Below are 17668 nucleotides of genomic sequence, written 5' to 3'. Positions count from 1 at the left end.
ATGTAAATGTGAAATGTAAGACAGTGAGGTGTAGAACCCCCGCAAAACAGCTGGACCAAACTCTGTCTCCTTCCACCCTGAAGCACTGTGCTGATGCTGTCTTCACTGACATTTCTAACACAGAGACATGCCACTAGCTTGCTTCAAGACCATACCATCATCCCCGTCTCTCAAAAAAAACAAGGATCACAAGACTTAATGACTACAGTGACTCCCAACTGCACATGCCTGCCTTCACCTGCAGGTGGATCACCGACTTCCTGTCTGACAGGAAGCAGCATGTGAAGGTGAGGAAACATGTCTCAAGGATCATCAGCACCGGTTCCCCCCAAGGCTGCGTCCTTTCCCCCTTACTCTTCTCCCTGAAACACAAACAGCTGCACCTCCAGCCACCGGTCTGTCAAGATCCTGACGTTTGCAGACGACACCACCCTCATCACACTCATCCTTGATAGGGATGAGTACGCCTACAGGTGGTAGATTGATCATTTGATGTCCGGTTGCAGCCAAACAACCTCGAGGCCAATGCTCTAAAGACAGTGGAGATGGTTGTGGACCGATAAGATAAATCTGATTCTGTAAGCAAAAAAAAAGAGCTACGAAGGCATGTGACCACAGGACTGAGCCGGTGGCTTTAGTGGGAGGTTACAGAGCAGCCCTGACCCCATATAACCCTGACCCTAGCTTTGACCCCCACATAACCCTGACCCCACCTGAATAAGCCTCCCCCTCTTCCCTCCCTGGAGATGACCCGAGGGTTATGTTAGGGTTAGATTATGTAATTCCAACTCAGCTGTTACCAATCCCGTGATATTACATCAGTGTTTTTACAAGGAAATGAGGAGACAGGAGAGAGTGAAGGGAGGGAGGTGGACGGGAGGAGGGAGGGGAATTTTGAGCTAATTCAAACAGTGCTGTACTAGTTTCTCTGCCAGGTCGCACGTTTGCGTAGAATGCAGGGTGATTGGTTGATTGATAAATCGGATCAGCTCCAGGCTGGTTGGAGTTGGTGCTGGTCGTCGTTCGGGTTATGGTTGTTAACCCATCAGTCTACTGTGGTTAGGGTTACAGTTGCTAACCCATCAGTCTACTGTGGTTCGGGTTACAGTTGCTAACCCATCAGTCTACTGTGGTCAGGGTTACAGTTGCTAACCCATCAGTCTACTGTGGTTATGGTTACAGTTGCTAACCCATCAGTCTACAGTGGTTATTGTTACAGTTGCTAACCCATCAGTCTTCTGTGGTTATTGTTACAGTTGCTAACCCATCAGTCTACTGTGGTTATGGTTACAGTTGCTAACCCATCAGTCTTCTGTGGTTATTGTTACAGTTGCTAACCCATCAGTCTACTGTGGTTATGGTTACAGTTGCTAACCCATCAGTCTACTGTGGTTCGGTTACAGTTGCTAACCCATCAGTCTACTGTGGTTATGGTTACAGTTGCTAACCCATCAGTCTACTGTGGTTATGGATACAGTTGCTAACCCATCAGTCTACTGTGGTTAGGGTTACAGTTGCTAACCCATCAGTCTACTGTGGTTAGGGTTACAGTTGCTAACCGACCAGTCTACTGTGGTTAGGGTTACAGTTGCTAACCGACCAGTCTACTGTGGTCAGGGTTACAGTTGCTAACCCGGTCTACTGTGGTCAGGGTTACAGTTGCTAACCCGGTCTACTGTGGATGTTATGTTATGTTATTTTTATTTATAATGCGCCCCCCAACCAACTGTTACATCAGCCCGGAGCGCAGCCCAGGTACAAAGGGAGACAAACAAAAACAAAGGACTGCAAAATGGATGGATGCATTCCATCCTTCTAGCATTCCATTCCCGTCTCTTCCTCTCCTCCCTCATCCAGGCACAGCAGAGGATAAGGTGTGTTGCTTTTAGATCTTTTTGGAATGGGATGCAGCCAGCTCTCATGGGAGGGAGCTGGATTCCGGAATGAGATACAGCCGCCCCCCCCCCCCGAGCTACTGTGTTAGCTTACAGGTGTCTGTCTCACCTTAACCATCCTACTTGGCTTACACACAGACTCCGGTGGAGGTGCTGGTATCTCTAGAGTGTGCAGGACTGCTGTTAGACTGGTCAGACCAGTGTGGCAAGTTTCCACATGCTTGACTGAGATAAATCTGGTCTTAACATGACATGCCGCTAACCACAGCATTGCAATCATTCACTGCGCTGACACATTATAAAACATTACATCACAGTATCAACAATATAGAGACATTGAAGTGCAGTATAACCATGCGGCGCAGAAGCTGGGTACACCACCCTGTCTCTCTGATGAAACAGGCACTGTAGTCTGGGTCACGGCACCACTGTGCCCACCTGCTGTCAGAATCAGATCAAATGTATGTCTCTGGGGACATTAGTCTAGAATATTCCAGCTCTTAGGTTTTTAAAATCTCACTAATGATGGTTTGATGTTACAATAAGGATGCTACGTGGCTTATAGTTTGTTAAACAAGGTCCACCAAAAACTCCTAAACACATTTTCATGACTGCTCAATTAGGCAGCCGGGCTAGGATGGGTTGATTAAAGTGTCTTTCTCCTAAGTATCAGATCAGTGTGATACATTCACTTGATTAATCAACCCACGCCCTTGACCAAGAAGATTATCTTTTCAGCTCCCATGGCCGGAGCAGAAACTCTGTTGCTAGGGGAGCTGGTGGGAGAGAAGTGCTATTCCGTCAGACGGAATGCGTAATGAATGCGTAATGAATGCGTAATGAATGGCGCGTTTACGCGCAGAGTAACCCAGATCGCCAACATGGATGTGCGCCGCTGAAAGTGACAAAGGTGTGTCTCTTTTTTGAGCTGGAGAGGAGGGGAGGCCATTTTGTACAGCGAGGCGTCTGTACATGTCTGTGTGTTTCTGTGTGCACGTCAGGAGCAGGAAGCGTACCATTGTGCGTACGAGGGCGAGAACCCTGTAGATGGGCGAGCGCTGGTAACAAGAACCCGAGACTATTTCTTCACTTTCCCCCGCGTTCACTTCCCTCTCTGTGCTGTCTCCTCTGTGCAATGGATGGGTATGTGATTGTTTTCTTTAACAAATCATTACGCAATTACAATTGTGTTTAACAGGCAATGCATGGGATAAAACAGATTAAATTGAACACTGTGTGTGTGGAGGGGGGGGGGGTGCATGCATGCCTCCTTAAGCCTGTTAAAGCAAACACTAGTTGTCGAAAATGTGTCCAGAGAAAATGCTGTCTTGTGTTTGTGGACTCGTTTTATGCCTCATGCGCATCATGCCCGCCAGTTGAATTAAGGAAGTGGACAAAATAGGCTAGACATTTCTTCACCCGAATTTGGGAACGCTTTTTCCTTTCATCTCAGTTCTCGTGCAGTATATTCACATACACCCCAATAATGTTGCTATGTGCATGCTCTCACAGTCTCGATGTTACCAATATCAGCATATGCACACATTAAGACAGGCTGCCATTTTAAGGTAGGCTACAGTAGAATCTGGAAGGGGCGTTTCTGTCCTGTTCACGAAAACAACACTATGGAGTGGACTGTAAAAACATGCATAAAGTATCATTTTCTCATGTGATTGTAATTGCCGATGGTGCATTAATCTGCCATCCACGCGTGCTGCGCGCGGTTCTCCATAAGCAGCCGTCTGGAGAACATCGTCTCGTGCTCTAAATCATTGTTTACAACTCGTCTCGTGCGTAGAGAGAAGGGGCTCGCGGTGGTTTGGTTGGGGTTCTAAGGGTTTAAATGCTAAACAATGATTTTTGTTTGAATGGTTACCCTTTATTTGTAATATAACCCTTGATTTAGTAAATAAAGCTGTAATATAACATTTAATCTGGTATAGAAACCTGTATTATAACCATTAATCAGGTTAGAAACCTGTATTATAACCATTACGGTATAAAACATGTAGGCTAATACAGCTTTCACAGTCTGGTATAGAAACCTGTATTATAACCATTAATCAGGTTAGAAACCTGTATTATAACCATTACGGTATAAAACATGTAGGCTAATACAGCTTTCACAGTCTGCTATAGAAACCTGTAATATAACCCTTAATCTAGTCAAGAAACCTGTAATATAACATTAAATCTGGTATAGAAACCTGTATTATAACCATTAATCAGGTTAGAAACCTGTATTATAGCCATTACGGTATAAAACATGTAGGCTAATACAGCTTTCACAGTCTGGTATAGAAACCTGTAATATAACCCTTAATCTAGTCAAGAAACCTGTAATATAACATTTAATCTGGTATAGAAACCTGTATTATAACCATTAATCAGGTTAGAAACCTGTATTATAACCATTACGGTATAAAACATGTAGGCTAATACAGCTTTCACAGTCTGGTATAGAAACCTGTAATATAACCCTTAATCTAGTCAAGAAACCTGTAATATAACATTTAATCTGGTATAGAAACCTGTATTATAACCATTAATCAGGTTAGAAACCTGTATTATAACCATTACGGTATAAAACATGTAGGCTAATACAGCTTTCACAGTCTGGTATAGAAACCTGTAATAAAGACATTAACGCTGCCGCGCGCCCGTCGAATGCAGGCGGATGTCTGAGTTGCACGGGTTCGAGGTCGCGAGACGGCTTTAAAACCAATTGACCAATGCCGCATGCCTAGTTTGTGACAGCCACAATTGAACTCTGCTCACAAACGTGTTGTTGCACATCTGTATTTTTAAGTAGGCCAGTGTTTTGCCACATTGGCTGCTATAAGAGCTTCACCTCTCTGCCCACCCTCGGACCCTGGTCATCAGAGACCCTCACATGTCCAGGCCCGAGCTCCTGTAGATCCTATTTTTATGACTCCAGGCCCGAGATCTGCAGCTGATTCAGCTGATTCATGTCGATGAGACTGTTTGGGCTGTATCTCTCGGGGATTTCCGCCATTGAAAGAAACGGCCTAACGGATCTGCTTTTTTTTCTCCAGCCCTGTAGACAGTTGTCATTTAATGACTCCCCAGGACGTCCCCCCAGTCGTGTAATGGCCCTGTTTCTCGGACTGTAGACCCAATCTCGACCCCATCTCGACCCCATCTCTCCATATTTCTCCATATTTCTCCATATTTCTCTCTCTCTCTCTCTCTCTCTACTCTCTCTCTCTCTCTCTCTCTCTCCCTCTCTCTCTCTCTCTCTCTCTCTCTCTCTGTGCTATGGGAGCCTGAGGGTTTGAAGGATTGAATGAATGAATGAAACCCAGGTTGTCCATCTGGTTCACTTCTAGATGATATCAGACAGGCTACAGGATTCTGTCCCAGATTAACAGACACATCACAGGTTTCAGTCCGATATTAATAGCTATATTAGTCCTACATGTTTTTGTCACAGATTAACTCAAGATTCAAGATCTGTTTATTAGCCATGTATATGGTACACGCACTAGGAATTTGACTAAGGCATATGCTGTTGCATACGACATAGGATTATGTATTATTAATACATTATTATGTATCTATATTACTGCCCTGGCCTGTATTACATCTATATTACAGGTTTATAATACAGATGATCAGATATTGCACATTTCTGTTCCAGATTAATGTCTTTATTACAGGTTTCTGTAGCAGACTGTGAAAGCTGTATTAGCCTACATGTTTTATACCGTAATGGTTATAATACAGGTTTCTAACCTGATTAATGGTTATAATACAGGTTTCTATACCAGATTAAATGTTATATTACAGGTTTCTTGACTAGATTAAGGGTTATATTACAGGTTTCTATACCAGATTATAAACTAGACATAATCTCTGAGCGGGTGCAGTGGTGATTGGTTGTTTTTACAAATCGTGAGGAGCTGATTTGTGAGGAACTTGCGGAGTGACTAGGAGCATGCGAAGCACTAATTATTGTAAATTGTTTTGAATAAAAGCGTCTGCTAAATGACTAATGTAATGTACTTGTTTAGGGAGCCCTAGGTCACTGTAGCTGTGCCTCATATCGTACTGTAAATGTACAGTACATGGTTGTGTAGACATATAGTGTTGAGTACTGGTGTTGATCCAGGAAACGGTCACATGTTTCTGTCCCACACTAACAGATATGAACACACACTTCTGTGCTGTAGGAGGGCCGGCTTCCTGTATGTCATTTCCTGGTTGTGAGGAAAGGCGGGGCTAGGTCGGTCTCAGCCATCCTTCTGTTTCCTGTTCTGTGGAAGGCAGGACTGAGTGTCAGGTGTCATTGTTGTGCCAACCCATATGAAAATGATTTACAGTCTTATACAATGTGTGTGTTGTCTTATCTCTTACGTCATACCAGATCCTTACTATGAAAGTGGCCAGTTTCACACAAATGATAGATATGTCTGTCAGAAATAGAAAATGTAGCACATGCAGTATTAAAACTATATGAGACGCGTACAATTACACATGCATGTGCATATACATTACATATATATAGAATATACATTACATATATACACATATGCATATACATGTATGTATATAGCATATATGCATTACATATGTCTTGTGATATGTATTTAGGAAAGTGGCGACTTCCATAGTAAGAATATTGTATGATGTATAAGAAGACACATTCTAGCAGATTTGTATATCCTTTTCATATGGGCATGAGAAAGGCACTTTCTTGACAACACTCCAAACACACACATGTGTGTGTGTGTGTGTGTGTGTGTGTGTGTGTGTGCGTGCGTGTGTTTGAAGGGTCGAGCATAGATACAGACACAGGAAATACTGTCTCCTGTCTTCCTGCACAGTCTCTCTTTCTCTCTTCAAAATAAGAGTCTCTTTTCAAAATAAGAGTCGAGACAGGAACAGGAGTGTGTGACCGACCGTTCCGCTGCCGTCATCAAAATGTTTCAGCCCGGGGTGGGGGGGGGGCATGTCCTCCCGCAGCCATGGCAACGGGAGTCACGCACCGACACCCTCTCGTGACGGGTTCCTCTGGGTAATACGGCGAAGAATGTCACAATCATATGACCATGAAATCCCCCAGCGACCACGCTGAGTCTGAACGAGGAGAGAGTTCATACAGGGGAGTCCGGTCTTCATACAGACCGCCCTGAGGCCCTGTGTTTAGACTGCAGATCATGGTCACGCCCCCCTCCCCCACCTCCCCCCCGGCTGTGTTGGTATTCCTCTGCTTGCTGATAGGCTGTGTTTGTTATCTTCCTGTATGACCTTGCTGCCCCCACCCCCCCCCAGCCCGGCCCAGCCCCCCCCCCGGCTTCTGTCTTGTCGTCCCGGAGGAATGTCAGCTATGTGGCAGCTTGGCTCAGCAGAGAGAAAGAGAGAGAGAGAGGGGGTGGGGGGGCAGCATGCCAGTTGGTCTGATACCTGGGTAGACGAGTAACAGGTTAGAGTTAGGATAGTATGTTTACGAGGTGCAGATATGTTTGCGTCCTCCCTTCTTAAAGAGACACCTCACTCACAACATGACTACATTACTTTTGAAGCTTGGTTTTGTTGTGGGGTCACATAGATTCTGGAAGAGCTTATAAAAATCCTCACAAACGCATTCAGTTCATATTCCATACGTGTGAGCACCATGAGCTACTGGGCTATGGGGTTAGGGGTAGATACAACACAATAAAGTCACCAATCAGAAATGAGAAAGTAGCCCCCAATGCCGCCCAGAGAGGTTCCAGAGAGAGCAGCCATCTTGGTTCTAGTCTGGTAGGGTTTCACGTCCCCCCCCCCCAAGTCAGACAATGCAGTGCAGGTGACACTGTGGCTACGCTGGATCAGATGACACCGGCTCTCACCCTCACCCTCTCCAGCCTGACTGGTAACTGATCAGGTTTCATCCTGACTCTTTCTGACCCAACCCCTCTTCATTCCTATCCCTCCTCCTCCTCCTCCTCCTCCCTCTCCCAACACCCCCCCACCCCCCCATCCCTCCTCCCCCCCTCACCCCCCTCCCTCTCGCCCTCCCTCCTCCAATAGAATATTAAAGGGAAGACAACACTGCCAGTAATATGAGTTACTAGTTCCTGTTTCTGCCTGCTTCTATCTCACATGAGTGTGTGTGAGTGTGTGAGTGTGTGTGAGTGTGTGAGTGTGTGTGTGAGTGTGTGTGAGTGTCTCATGTTCATTCCTAGTTGTATTGGAAGCTCCTTTGTTCTGTATGTAGCTGCTGAAAACCTTTCACCATAACTCAGCGTCTCTCCTGTCTCTTCATACCCGAGGTCCTCACCTCTGCTGGTCTCTGTCGGCTCCTACTGGACTCTAATGGTCTCTGCTGGTTTCTGTCAGTCCCTACTGAACTCTACTGGTCTCTGCTGGTCCCGGCTGGTTTCTGTCAGCCCCTACTGGACCCTACTGGTCTCTGCTGGTTTCTGTCAGTCCCTACTGAACTCTACTGACCTCTACTGGTCTCTGCTGGTCTCTGTCAGTCCCTACTGATCTCTACTGGTCTCTGCTGGTCTCTGTCGGCCCCTACTGATCTCTACTGGTCCCTGCTGGTTTCTGTCAGTCCCTACTGGACTCTACTGGTCTCTGCTGGTCTCTGTCAGTCCCTACTGGACTCTACTGGTCTCTGCTGGTTTCTGTCAGCCCCTACTGGACTCTACTGGTCTCTGCTGGTCTCTGTCGGCCCCTACTGGACTCTACTGATCTCTACTGGTTCCTGCTGGTTTCTGTCAGTCCCTACTGGACTCTACTGGTCTCTGCTGGTTTCTGTCAGTCCCTACTGAACTCTACTTGTCTCTGCTGGTCTCTGCTGGTTTCTGTCAGTCCCTACTGGACTCTACTGGTCTCTGCTGGTCTCTGTCGGCCCCTACTGATCTCTACTGGTTTCTGCTGGTCTCTGTCAGTTCCTACTGGACTCTACTGATCTCTACTGGTCCCTGCTGGTTTCTGTCAGCCCCTACTGGACCCTACTGGTCTGTTGTGCTGTGGGTTGGTGATGGGCGGTGCTGAGGGCTCTCGTGTGGCCTGACGGGCAGCGCCGGGCCTTCAGAGCGGTGGTTAGTCGGAGTGAGCGGCTACCGTTGTTTGGTCAGCGGTATCTGGTTACAGCTTCAATAATAGATACCTCACACAATGGAGCTAGCGCAGGGTGAAGGGACGCACGCGCACACACACACACACACGCGTGCGCGCACACACACACGCAGGGTGAAGGTACATCACACACACAGCTCTCCAGCATTCCCAGCCCCAGACATTAAGTTGATTTATACGGTATATTATTCACAACATGGATTATTCCCCCCTTCCCAATTTTAGACGCAACCCGTACACACACACGCACACAAACACACCCGCATACCAACACCAACACACACAGACACCCGCGCGCACCCACACACACACATACACACACAGATATTCCCTCCCACTCTCCCTCCCTCTCTCTCTCTCACCCCCTCTCTCTCACTCACTGTTTCACTTGCCTCCTTGCAGCTTTCTCTCTCTCTCCCTCTCTCTCTCTCTTTCTCCTCTGGGCACTGAATCCCTCTCTCCTGTCCCTCTCTCTTCTCCCTGCCCTGGGGCTCCTGTCCACCATGCGTCCAGAGGAGTAGGTGACCATGCTAGCGGGCAGCTACAGGTAGGCACCTCAGATTCAGACCCAGTCCTCGACCAGGATCGCATGCGGTCGTTGGGGCTTATGGGAGTCGCTTGAGAGGCAGTTATGCAAGATGTCTGACTTAGTTGCAGAACGGGTTTGATCCTGCGGAGAGAGTGTGACTGGTACCTGTTGACATGTCAACACAGCAGAGGTCAGAGTACAGTAGAGTTTCTGAAGACGGTCTGTGTAGTAGGGAGGGTAAGGGTTTGGATAGTCTCTCTCCAGACTCGAATATTACGTCGAATATTACGTTGAAATATTACGTTGAGCTTCGCATGCTACATAATAGAGTCTGTGCCACTTCGCCACCCAAGCTGGTGTTCTGAGGACGTATCGACGGGTCAGAGTTGAAAGAGTGACAGGTCGTAGCAGCAAATGAGAGACGCTAGCCCAGGTTAGATGGGCGGGGCATATCTATGGGTGGGAGCGCCTGATCGCGAAAATCGTTACTGATTGGTGTCGCCGGGATTCCGGCGCTGCCAATGAATTGCCAGGATTTGAACACTAGATTTTTGCATGAAGTGTCCCAGAACCATAGAGAGATCTGCAGCATGCAGTAAAGTAGTTAGCATAGCTTACGTAGTGTAACAGCGAAAGAACTCTCATGGGTCTGGCGTTGAGAGTAGGGTTAGGGTAGAGTCTTTGTAGTATGGTTAGGGTTAGGGTAGAGTCTTTGTAGTATGGTTAGGGTTAGGGTAGAGTCTTTGTAGTATGGTTAGGGTTAGGGTAGAGTCTTTGTAGTATGGTTAGGGTTAGGGTAGAGTCTTTGTAGTATGGTTAGGGTTAGGGTAGAGTCTTTGTAGTATGGTTAGGGTTAGGGTAGAGTCTTTGTAGTATGGTTAGGGTTAGGGCAGAGTCTTTGTAGTATGGTTAGGGTTAGGGTAGAGTCTGTAGTATGGTTAGGGTTAGGGTAGAGTCTGTAGTATGGTAAGGGTTAGGGTAGAGTCTTTTTAGTATGGTTAGGGTTAGAGTAGAGTCTTTGTAGTATGGTTAGGGTTAGAGTAGAGTCTTTGTAGTATGGTTAGGGTTAGGGTAGAGTCTTTGTAGTATGGTTAGGGTTAGGGCAGAGTCTTTGTAGTATGGTTAGGGTTAGGGTAGAGTCTTTGTAGTATGGTTAGGGTTAGGGTAGAGTATTTGTAGTATGGTTAGGGTTAGGGCAGAGTCTTTGTAGTATGGTTAGGGTTAGGGTAGAGTCTTTGTAGTATGGTTAGGGTTAGGGTAGAGTCTTTGTAGTATGGTTAGGGTTAGGGTAGAGTCTTTGTAGTATGGTTAGGGTTAGGGTAGAGTCTTTGTAGTATGGTTAGGGTTAGGGTAGAGTCTTTGTAGTATGGTTAGGGTTAGGGTAGAGTCTTTGTAGTATGGTTAGGGTTAGCGTAGAGTCTTTGTAGTATGGTTAGGGTTACTGTAGAGTCTTTGTAGTATGGTTAGGGTTAGGGTAGAGTCTTTGTAGTATGGTTAGGGTTAGGATAGAGTATTTGTAGTATGGTTAGGGTTAGGGTAGAGTCTTTGTAGTATGGTTAGGGTTAGGGTAGAGTCTTTGTAGTATGGTTAGGGTTAGGGTAGAGTCTTTGTAGTATGGTTAGGGTTAGGGCAGAGTCTTTGTAGTATGGTTAGGGTTAGGTTAGAGTCTTTGTAGTATGGTTAGGGTTAGGGTAGAGTCTTTGTAGTATGGTTAGGGTTAGGGTAGAGTCTTTGTAGTATGGTTAGGGTTAGGGCAGAGTCTTTGTAGTATGGTTAGGGTTAGGGTAGAGTCTTTGTAGTATGGTTAGGGTTAGGGTAGAGTCTTTGTAGTATGGTTAGGGTTAGGGTAGAGTCTTTGTAGTATGGTTAGGGTTAGGGTAGAGTCTTTGTAGTATGGTTAGGGTTAGGGTAGAGTCTTTGTAGTATGGTTAGGGTTAGGGCAGAGTCTTTGTAGTATGGTTAGGGTTAGGGTAGAGTCTTTGTAGTATGGTTAGGGTTAGGGTAGAGTCTTTGTAGTATGGTTAGGGTTAGGGCAGAGTCTTTGTAGTATGGTTAGGGTTAGGGCAGAGTCTTTGTAGTATGGTTAGGGTTAGGGTAGAGTCTTTGTAGTATGGTTAGGGTTAGGGTAGAGTCTTTGTAGTATGGTTAGGGTTAGGGTAGAGTCTTTGTAGTATGGTTAGGGTTAGGGTAGAGTCTTTGTAGTATGGTTAGGGTTAGGGAAGAGTCTTTGTAGTATGGTTAGGGTTAGGGTAGAGTCTTTGTAGTATGGTTAGGGTTAGGGTAGAGTCTTTGTAGTATGGTTAGGGTTAGGGTAGAGTCTTTGTAGTATGGTTAGGGTTAGAGCAGAGTCTAGTAGATGTAGGAGATGTTGGACTGAGTTCAGCTGTGAGCTCTCCTCTCTACTTCTATGCGTTGGCGTGGCATTCACACTCTTTCACACACACACACACACACACACACACACACACACACACTCGTTCAGTTTACACATGCACATACACACTTGTACACACTCATACAGGTTACACACACGCACATACAATTTACACATATACACACATACACACATACAGACACACACACACACACATACAATTTACACACATACACACTCATACAGTATAAACACATACTCAAACAGTTTACTCACATACACAGTCATACAGTTTACACACATACACACTCATACACACATACACACACACACACACACACACTCATACACTTTACACTCATACACACTCATCCAGTTTTTAGACAGGCCTTGCTCAAGGCTGGCCAGTGTCCAGTCTGCTGCCCTGTCTCCATGGTGACCATCTCAGCTGTGTGTGAGAGACCAGTTGTAGCTCCACGTCCGGGCCGGGGTTGGGGTGAGCTGTGTGACAAAACAAGTGCACCCAGACCCTCACATACAAACACCTTGCATGCTCTCTGCTGGTTGTCATGGAGATATGCCTTCCAACTCCTGACAACAAATGTGCAGATAGAGGTCACCTACCAACCAGCCGACCAGCCGACCAATACACTAGAATGTGTGTGTGTGTGTGTGTGTGTGTGTGTGTGTGTGTGTGTGTGTGTGTGTGTGTGTGTGTGTGTGTGCGTGCGTGTGTCTGATGGCAGTCTACAGTAAATGTCATTGGTATCAGAGAAGAGCTGAGGTGGAAAGGATGAACAGATCGTATCTGTTTTGCATATTCATAAGCTCTGGCGGCTTCCATTTGAATATATAAAGGAACAGATAGGTCCACCTGCTGCCTAGCAACCAGGGAGAGAGGCGGGGCCAAGGGAGGATGTTCTACAACTAACCGGCCTGAATAAACACAACATACGGTCATATTAACTAACAACTCACATACTACATTACATTACATTACAGTCATTTAGCAGACGCTTTTATCCAAAGCGACTAACAATAATTGCATTTAACGTAGGAAGAGTCAATGTACTACTACTTGCCAGAACTCACAAGTGCATCTTCTCTCTAAAACAAGTGACTACTAACCCAATTACATACTGTACTCACCTTAACACTACACATGTACAGTATACTAACTAACTAACTACATTCCATAGGTATGGTCCACTAAAATAGCACATCTCTGCAACGTTGTGTTTGTGTGTTTCAGCAGGAACCTGAGAAGCCTCTGTCTTCCTCCATCCTGTGTGGCCATACTACCATGAGCAATTCCACCCCATCCACAGGTATGTGCTTTCATCCAATCGCTCAGCAGACACCTAGGGCCAGAGGACCAATGAGAACTGCCGTGTCTCTCAGTAGAGCTAGAGCACCAATGAGAGCTGGTGTATTAAAGGTGTCTTGTTATGCTAATTCTCAACAATTTAATCTAAAAAGTCTTTGGGGTCCCCAAAACATGTCTTTGAGTATTTTTTGATGAAAATACCACTCAGAATAAGTGTTCTAGCGTGTCTCTATACCCCTCCGTTGACCACGAGATCAGATTGAGTGGATTGAGCGCTTTTTCATATGCAAATGAGCTCAGCTAAGAGCAAGTGGGCAGGCTAGAGAACGAGGGCTGTCGACGGCGCTAAGCTACCTCAAATATAGCTGGCTAGCCTGGACCATCCACACTCGATGGCACTGTGACAAATGTCATTGTCCTCTCTCCCTGACTAAACATGATAGCGTTATTGCCCATGTTAATGCCCATATCTCCACGGTCGCATGCTGTTACCTCTAGATACATTCGCTAGCTAGACACCACCAGGCTATATGACACCATTCGACGACAAACAATAAAAGCTAGATTCTGTAGGCCGAGGGGAATCCGACGATGTCCACTTCTTAAGCTGGGTTCACATACAGCAGCAAATTTTTAAGCAGTTTTAAAATTAAATTTGATTGTTTCGTAGTTGCCTATAATAATTACAGGACCCAGCGTGGGGGGGGGGTTGTTTAATCGACACAAACATTACACACGGTGAGCGGCCACAAAGCACACACACACACACACACACACACACGCAACTTCGGGGGTGGCTTTTGGGAATTGCCGTCTGCATTTCTCCTCTCCGAGCCGTCCTCCTCCTCCAGGGGCGGCCAGGAGCAGCGAGCAGCCTCCGTGTCACACGTGAGCAATTTTGGCGTTCAGTGTCTTGCTCAGGGACACGTTGGCGCGCTGCCACGCCGGCCACACCTCCCGAGCTACGCGGCGCCCCCACCTGTCTAACTGGTGTCAGTGCGTTGCTCATCAATATTGCTTCCACCCCTCACCTGCCCCATGCTGGGTCCTCTAACTTACCTTTTTAGTCAGCGACGCCACTGAAATTCGCTGACGTGGCTGGGTACTATTTATTCTGAGGAGTGAGTTTAACACTTCAACTTGTGTTACCTAATTTTGAAAGCTCTTGTATTTTCAAGATTCAGCGTATCGAATGTCACGGAAAGACTCCTGATGAGTTGGGCGTTCTAAAAGCAGTGACTCGTCACAGCTGTTGTTTGTGATTCCCGCTTTAGACCAGTAGTATAGTATTCTTTAGACCAGTAGTATAGTATTCTGAACAGTCTTGGTATTGTCCTGAGTTCTGGTTAGGCAGTTACTGTAGAGTTCAAAGTTCAAAGTTCAAAAGCTTTATTGTCATTATACAGGCCAACATAATAAGAGTAGCAGTCGTAGCAGCATCAGTAAAACAGTGGTAAAGTTCAGTTACAGTTTTAGGTTTAATAATTATTATTAAGTAATTTATTTATTATTAAGTAATAGTTACTATTAAGTAATTATTTAGTGTTGTGACTGTAGAGTACAGCTGTCCTGATTGGTTATTGTGACTAGCAGATAGGACGGTTGTCCTGATTGGTTATTGTGACTAGCAGATAGGACGGTTGTCCTGATTGGTTATTGTGACTAGCAGATAGGACGGTTGTCCTGATTGGTTATTGTGACTAGCAGATAGGACAGTTGTCCTGATTGGTTATTGTGACTAGCAGATAGGACAGTTGTCCTGATTGGGTATGTGACTATGCTGCTGATTGGTCGTTGATTTGCGGACGGCAGGAGTCCCAGATTTGTTGAGCCTCAGACAACCGCCCAGCGTCTGGATGACCTTCAGAGTGTCCAGGTGAAAGGCTAATGTAGGCACCCATGCAACGCACAGATCAGGGCTGAGTTTCCCAGAGGCATCGTAGCGCTACGTTCATCGTAGCGCTATGATGAACGCCGTAGCTTACGATGAACGTAGCGCTACGATGCCTCTGGGAAACTCAGCCCAGACCCCTCATCAACCAATCAACGAGTAGCTCCCTTCAAATTAGGATACTTTGGCGTCAGCGGCCTGGGTAGGTTCAGAATGGGTTCAGAATGGTACTGACTGACTGACTGACTGACTGACTGACTGACTGACTGACTGGCTGGCTGGCTGGCTGACCGACCGACCGACCGACCGACCGACCGACCGGTAAACCATGTGTGAACATGGCTTGTCTCCGTCTCCCAGCTAACAGCAAAGCCTCGGTCTTTTGTCCCGTAGCTAATGGCAACGACAGCAGAGTGTATAAAGGAGACCGCCCCGCCTGTGGCCCGTCCCGCGTCCTCCACCTGCGCAAGGTCCCTCTGGAGGTGTCAGAGGCCGAGCTCATCTCTCTAGGAGTGCCCTTCGGAAAGGTCACCAACCTGCTGGTGCTCAAAGGAAAGAACCAGGTAGGGGCTGCACTGACCCCTGTGTGTGTGTGTGTGTGTGTGTGTCTTACTAATACGGTTAGGGTTAGGGTCTTACTAATAGGTCTTACTAATACGGTTAGGGTCTTACTAATAGGTCTTACTAATACGGTTAGGGTTAGGGTCTTACTAATAGGTCTTACTAATACGGTTAGGGTTAGGGTCTTACTAATATAGTAGGTCTTACTAATACGGTTAGGGTTAGGGTCTTACTAATAGGTCTTACTAATATGGTTAGGGTTAGGATCTTACTAATAGGTCTTACTAATATGGTTAGGGTTAGGGTCTTACTAATAGGTCTTACTAATACAGTTAGGGTTAGGGTCTTAATAATTGGTCTTACTAATACAGTTAGGGTTAGGGTCTTACTAATAGGTTTTACTAATACGGTTAGGGTTAGGATCTTACTAATAGGTCTTACTAATACGGTTAGGGTTAGGGTCTTACTAATAGGTTTTACTAATAGGACGCCAACGAGATACAGCACAGGACTCCCTCCTCGTGGCTCAAGAACCCCCCCCCCCCATTCACATGGAAATAGAATATTTACAGGATAATAGGGAGCCACATTTGCTAAAAGCTGTGATGTATAAATTATTACCCAACAACGCTAAAGTGGGGGACATAAGATCGGCCCCTGTACGTGCAGATGAGTCACCATCATTATTTTTGTCCCATTGACACGTACATTTTGCTTTGTACATCAAAAACCATGTTTGGTGTTTCAGTAAAAGTTATTGTCTGTTCCACTCAGGAGGGCGACTACTTTCTAAATCCACAGAGGTCAGAGGTTGAGGGGTTTAGTATCACTTTAGATGCGTATTCATAGTTAGACCCTGTAGAATACATTTATAGATGATCACAGGCATAGACATTACATTACAGTCATTTAGCAGACGCTTTTATCCAAAGCGACTAACAATAATTGCATTTATCGTAGGAAAAGCCAATGTACTACTACTCACCAGAACTCACAAGTGCATCTTCTCTCTAAAACAAGTGACTAAGAGCATAATCTAGTGCTGAAGGCAAAGTGCAAGAATAGCAATCTAAGACCAAATGAAGGCAAAGTGCAAGAATAGCAAATGAACCAGTAGATTATCATACTATCTTATGACCTTCATGTTTTTCAATATTTATTTATGTTTACCTCCGCCCCAGTGATAGCTGGGGGAGAGGTAATGTTTTCAGTGGTGTGTGTTCGTCCATCTGTCTGTTTGTTTATTTGTTGTTTACAGGATTACGCAAAAAATACACACGGCCAGCCAATCACCTCCATTCATTTTTTGGACTAGGATTACGCAAAAACTACTATTAATCAATCAATCAATCAATCAATCAATCAATCAATCAATCAATCAATCAATCAATCAATCAATCAATCAATCAATCAATCAATCAATCAATCAATCAATCCATCAATCAATCAATCAATCAATCAAAGCTTTATTTGTATAGCGCATTTCATACCCAGAGGCAACACAATGCGCTTTACAGAGAACAAGGGAGGTGGGCATACGACCCACTCTCTACATATTCCAGAGGGAAGCAAAAAAACAGTAATCACCCGGGGGCCAGATAAGTGAGCTGTAAAAATTCTTCCCTGACCCCTCTCAACAAGACGATCGAGCAAGCTCCAGGAGTATGTTAGTCTACCGGCTAAGAACATTTATAAAGCAATACATTACATTAAATTACATTTCAGAGTAAGACCGATTTTCATGAAACTTGGTGGAGGGGTGTAGCATGAGCGAACTTAGAACCCATTAAATGAAATTAACATTTCAAATGAAATGAGAGAAGTAGATAGATTATAGAGGGAAGAGTGATGACACAACGGATATTGAAGTTTGAGTAGGAAAAAGAAATGTTTTTTTAATTTTTTTAATTTTAATGTGGTTTAATTGCATTGTGTGTTTGTTTTTGTATAAAAGGAAAATGCCAATAAAGATAAAAATTTGAGTGAAAAAAATAAA

General features: G+C 45.3%; 1 protein-coding gene across 1 annotated transcript in view; it reads left to right on the top strand.

The window, feature by feature from the left end:
* Positions 1-2928: 2928 nt before the first annotated feature.
* Positions 2929-17668, top strand: part of ptbp3 (polypyrimidine tract binding protein 3) — a 28171-nt gene continuing 13431 nt past the window's right edge. The window contains exons 1-3 of the mRNA XM_084460096.1: positions 2929-3038; positions 13146-13221; positions 15505-15674. Coding sequence (XP_084316222.1) covers positions 13197-13221; positions 15505-15674 — 195 coding nt within the window. The 5' untranslated portion in view covers positions 2929-3038; positions 13146-13196. The remainder of the gene's footprint in view (positions 3039-13145; positions 13222-15504; positions 15675-17668) is intronic.

Source organism: Borostomias antarcticus, assembly GCF_949987555.1.
Source record: "Borostomias antarcticus genome assembly, chromosome: 30".
Taxonomy (NCBI): Eukaryota; Metazoa; Chordata; class Actinopteri; order Stomiiformes; family Stomiidae; genus Borostomias; species Borostomias antarcticus.
Note: the sequence above shows the minus strand (reverse complement) of the source record. Positions and strands in the feature narration are given on the sequence as shown.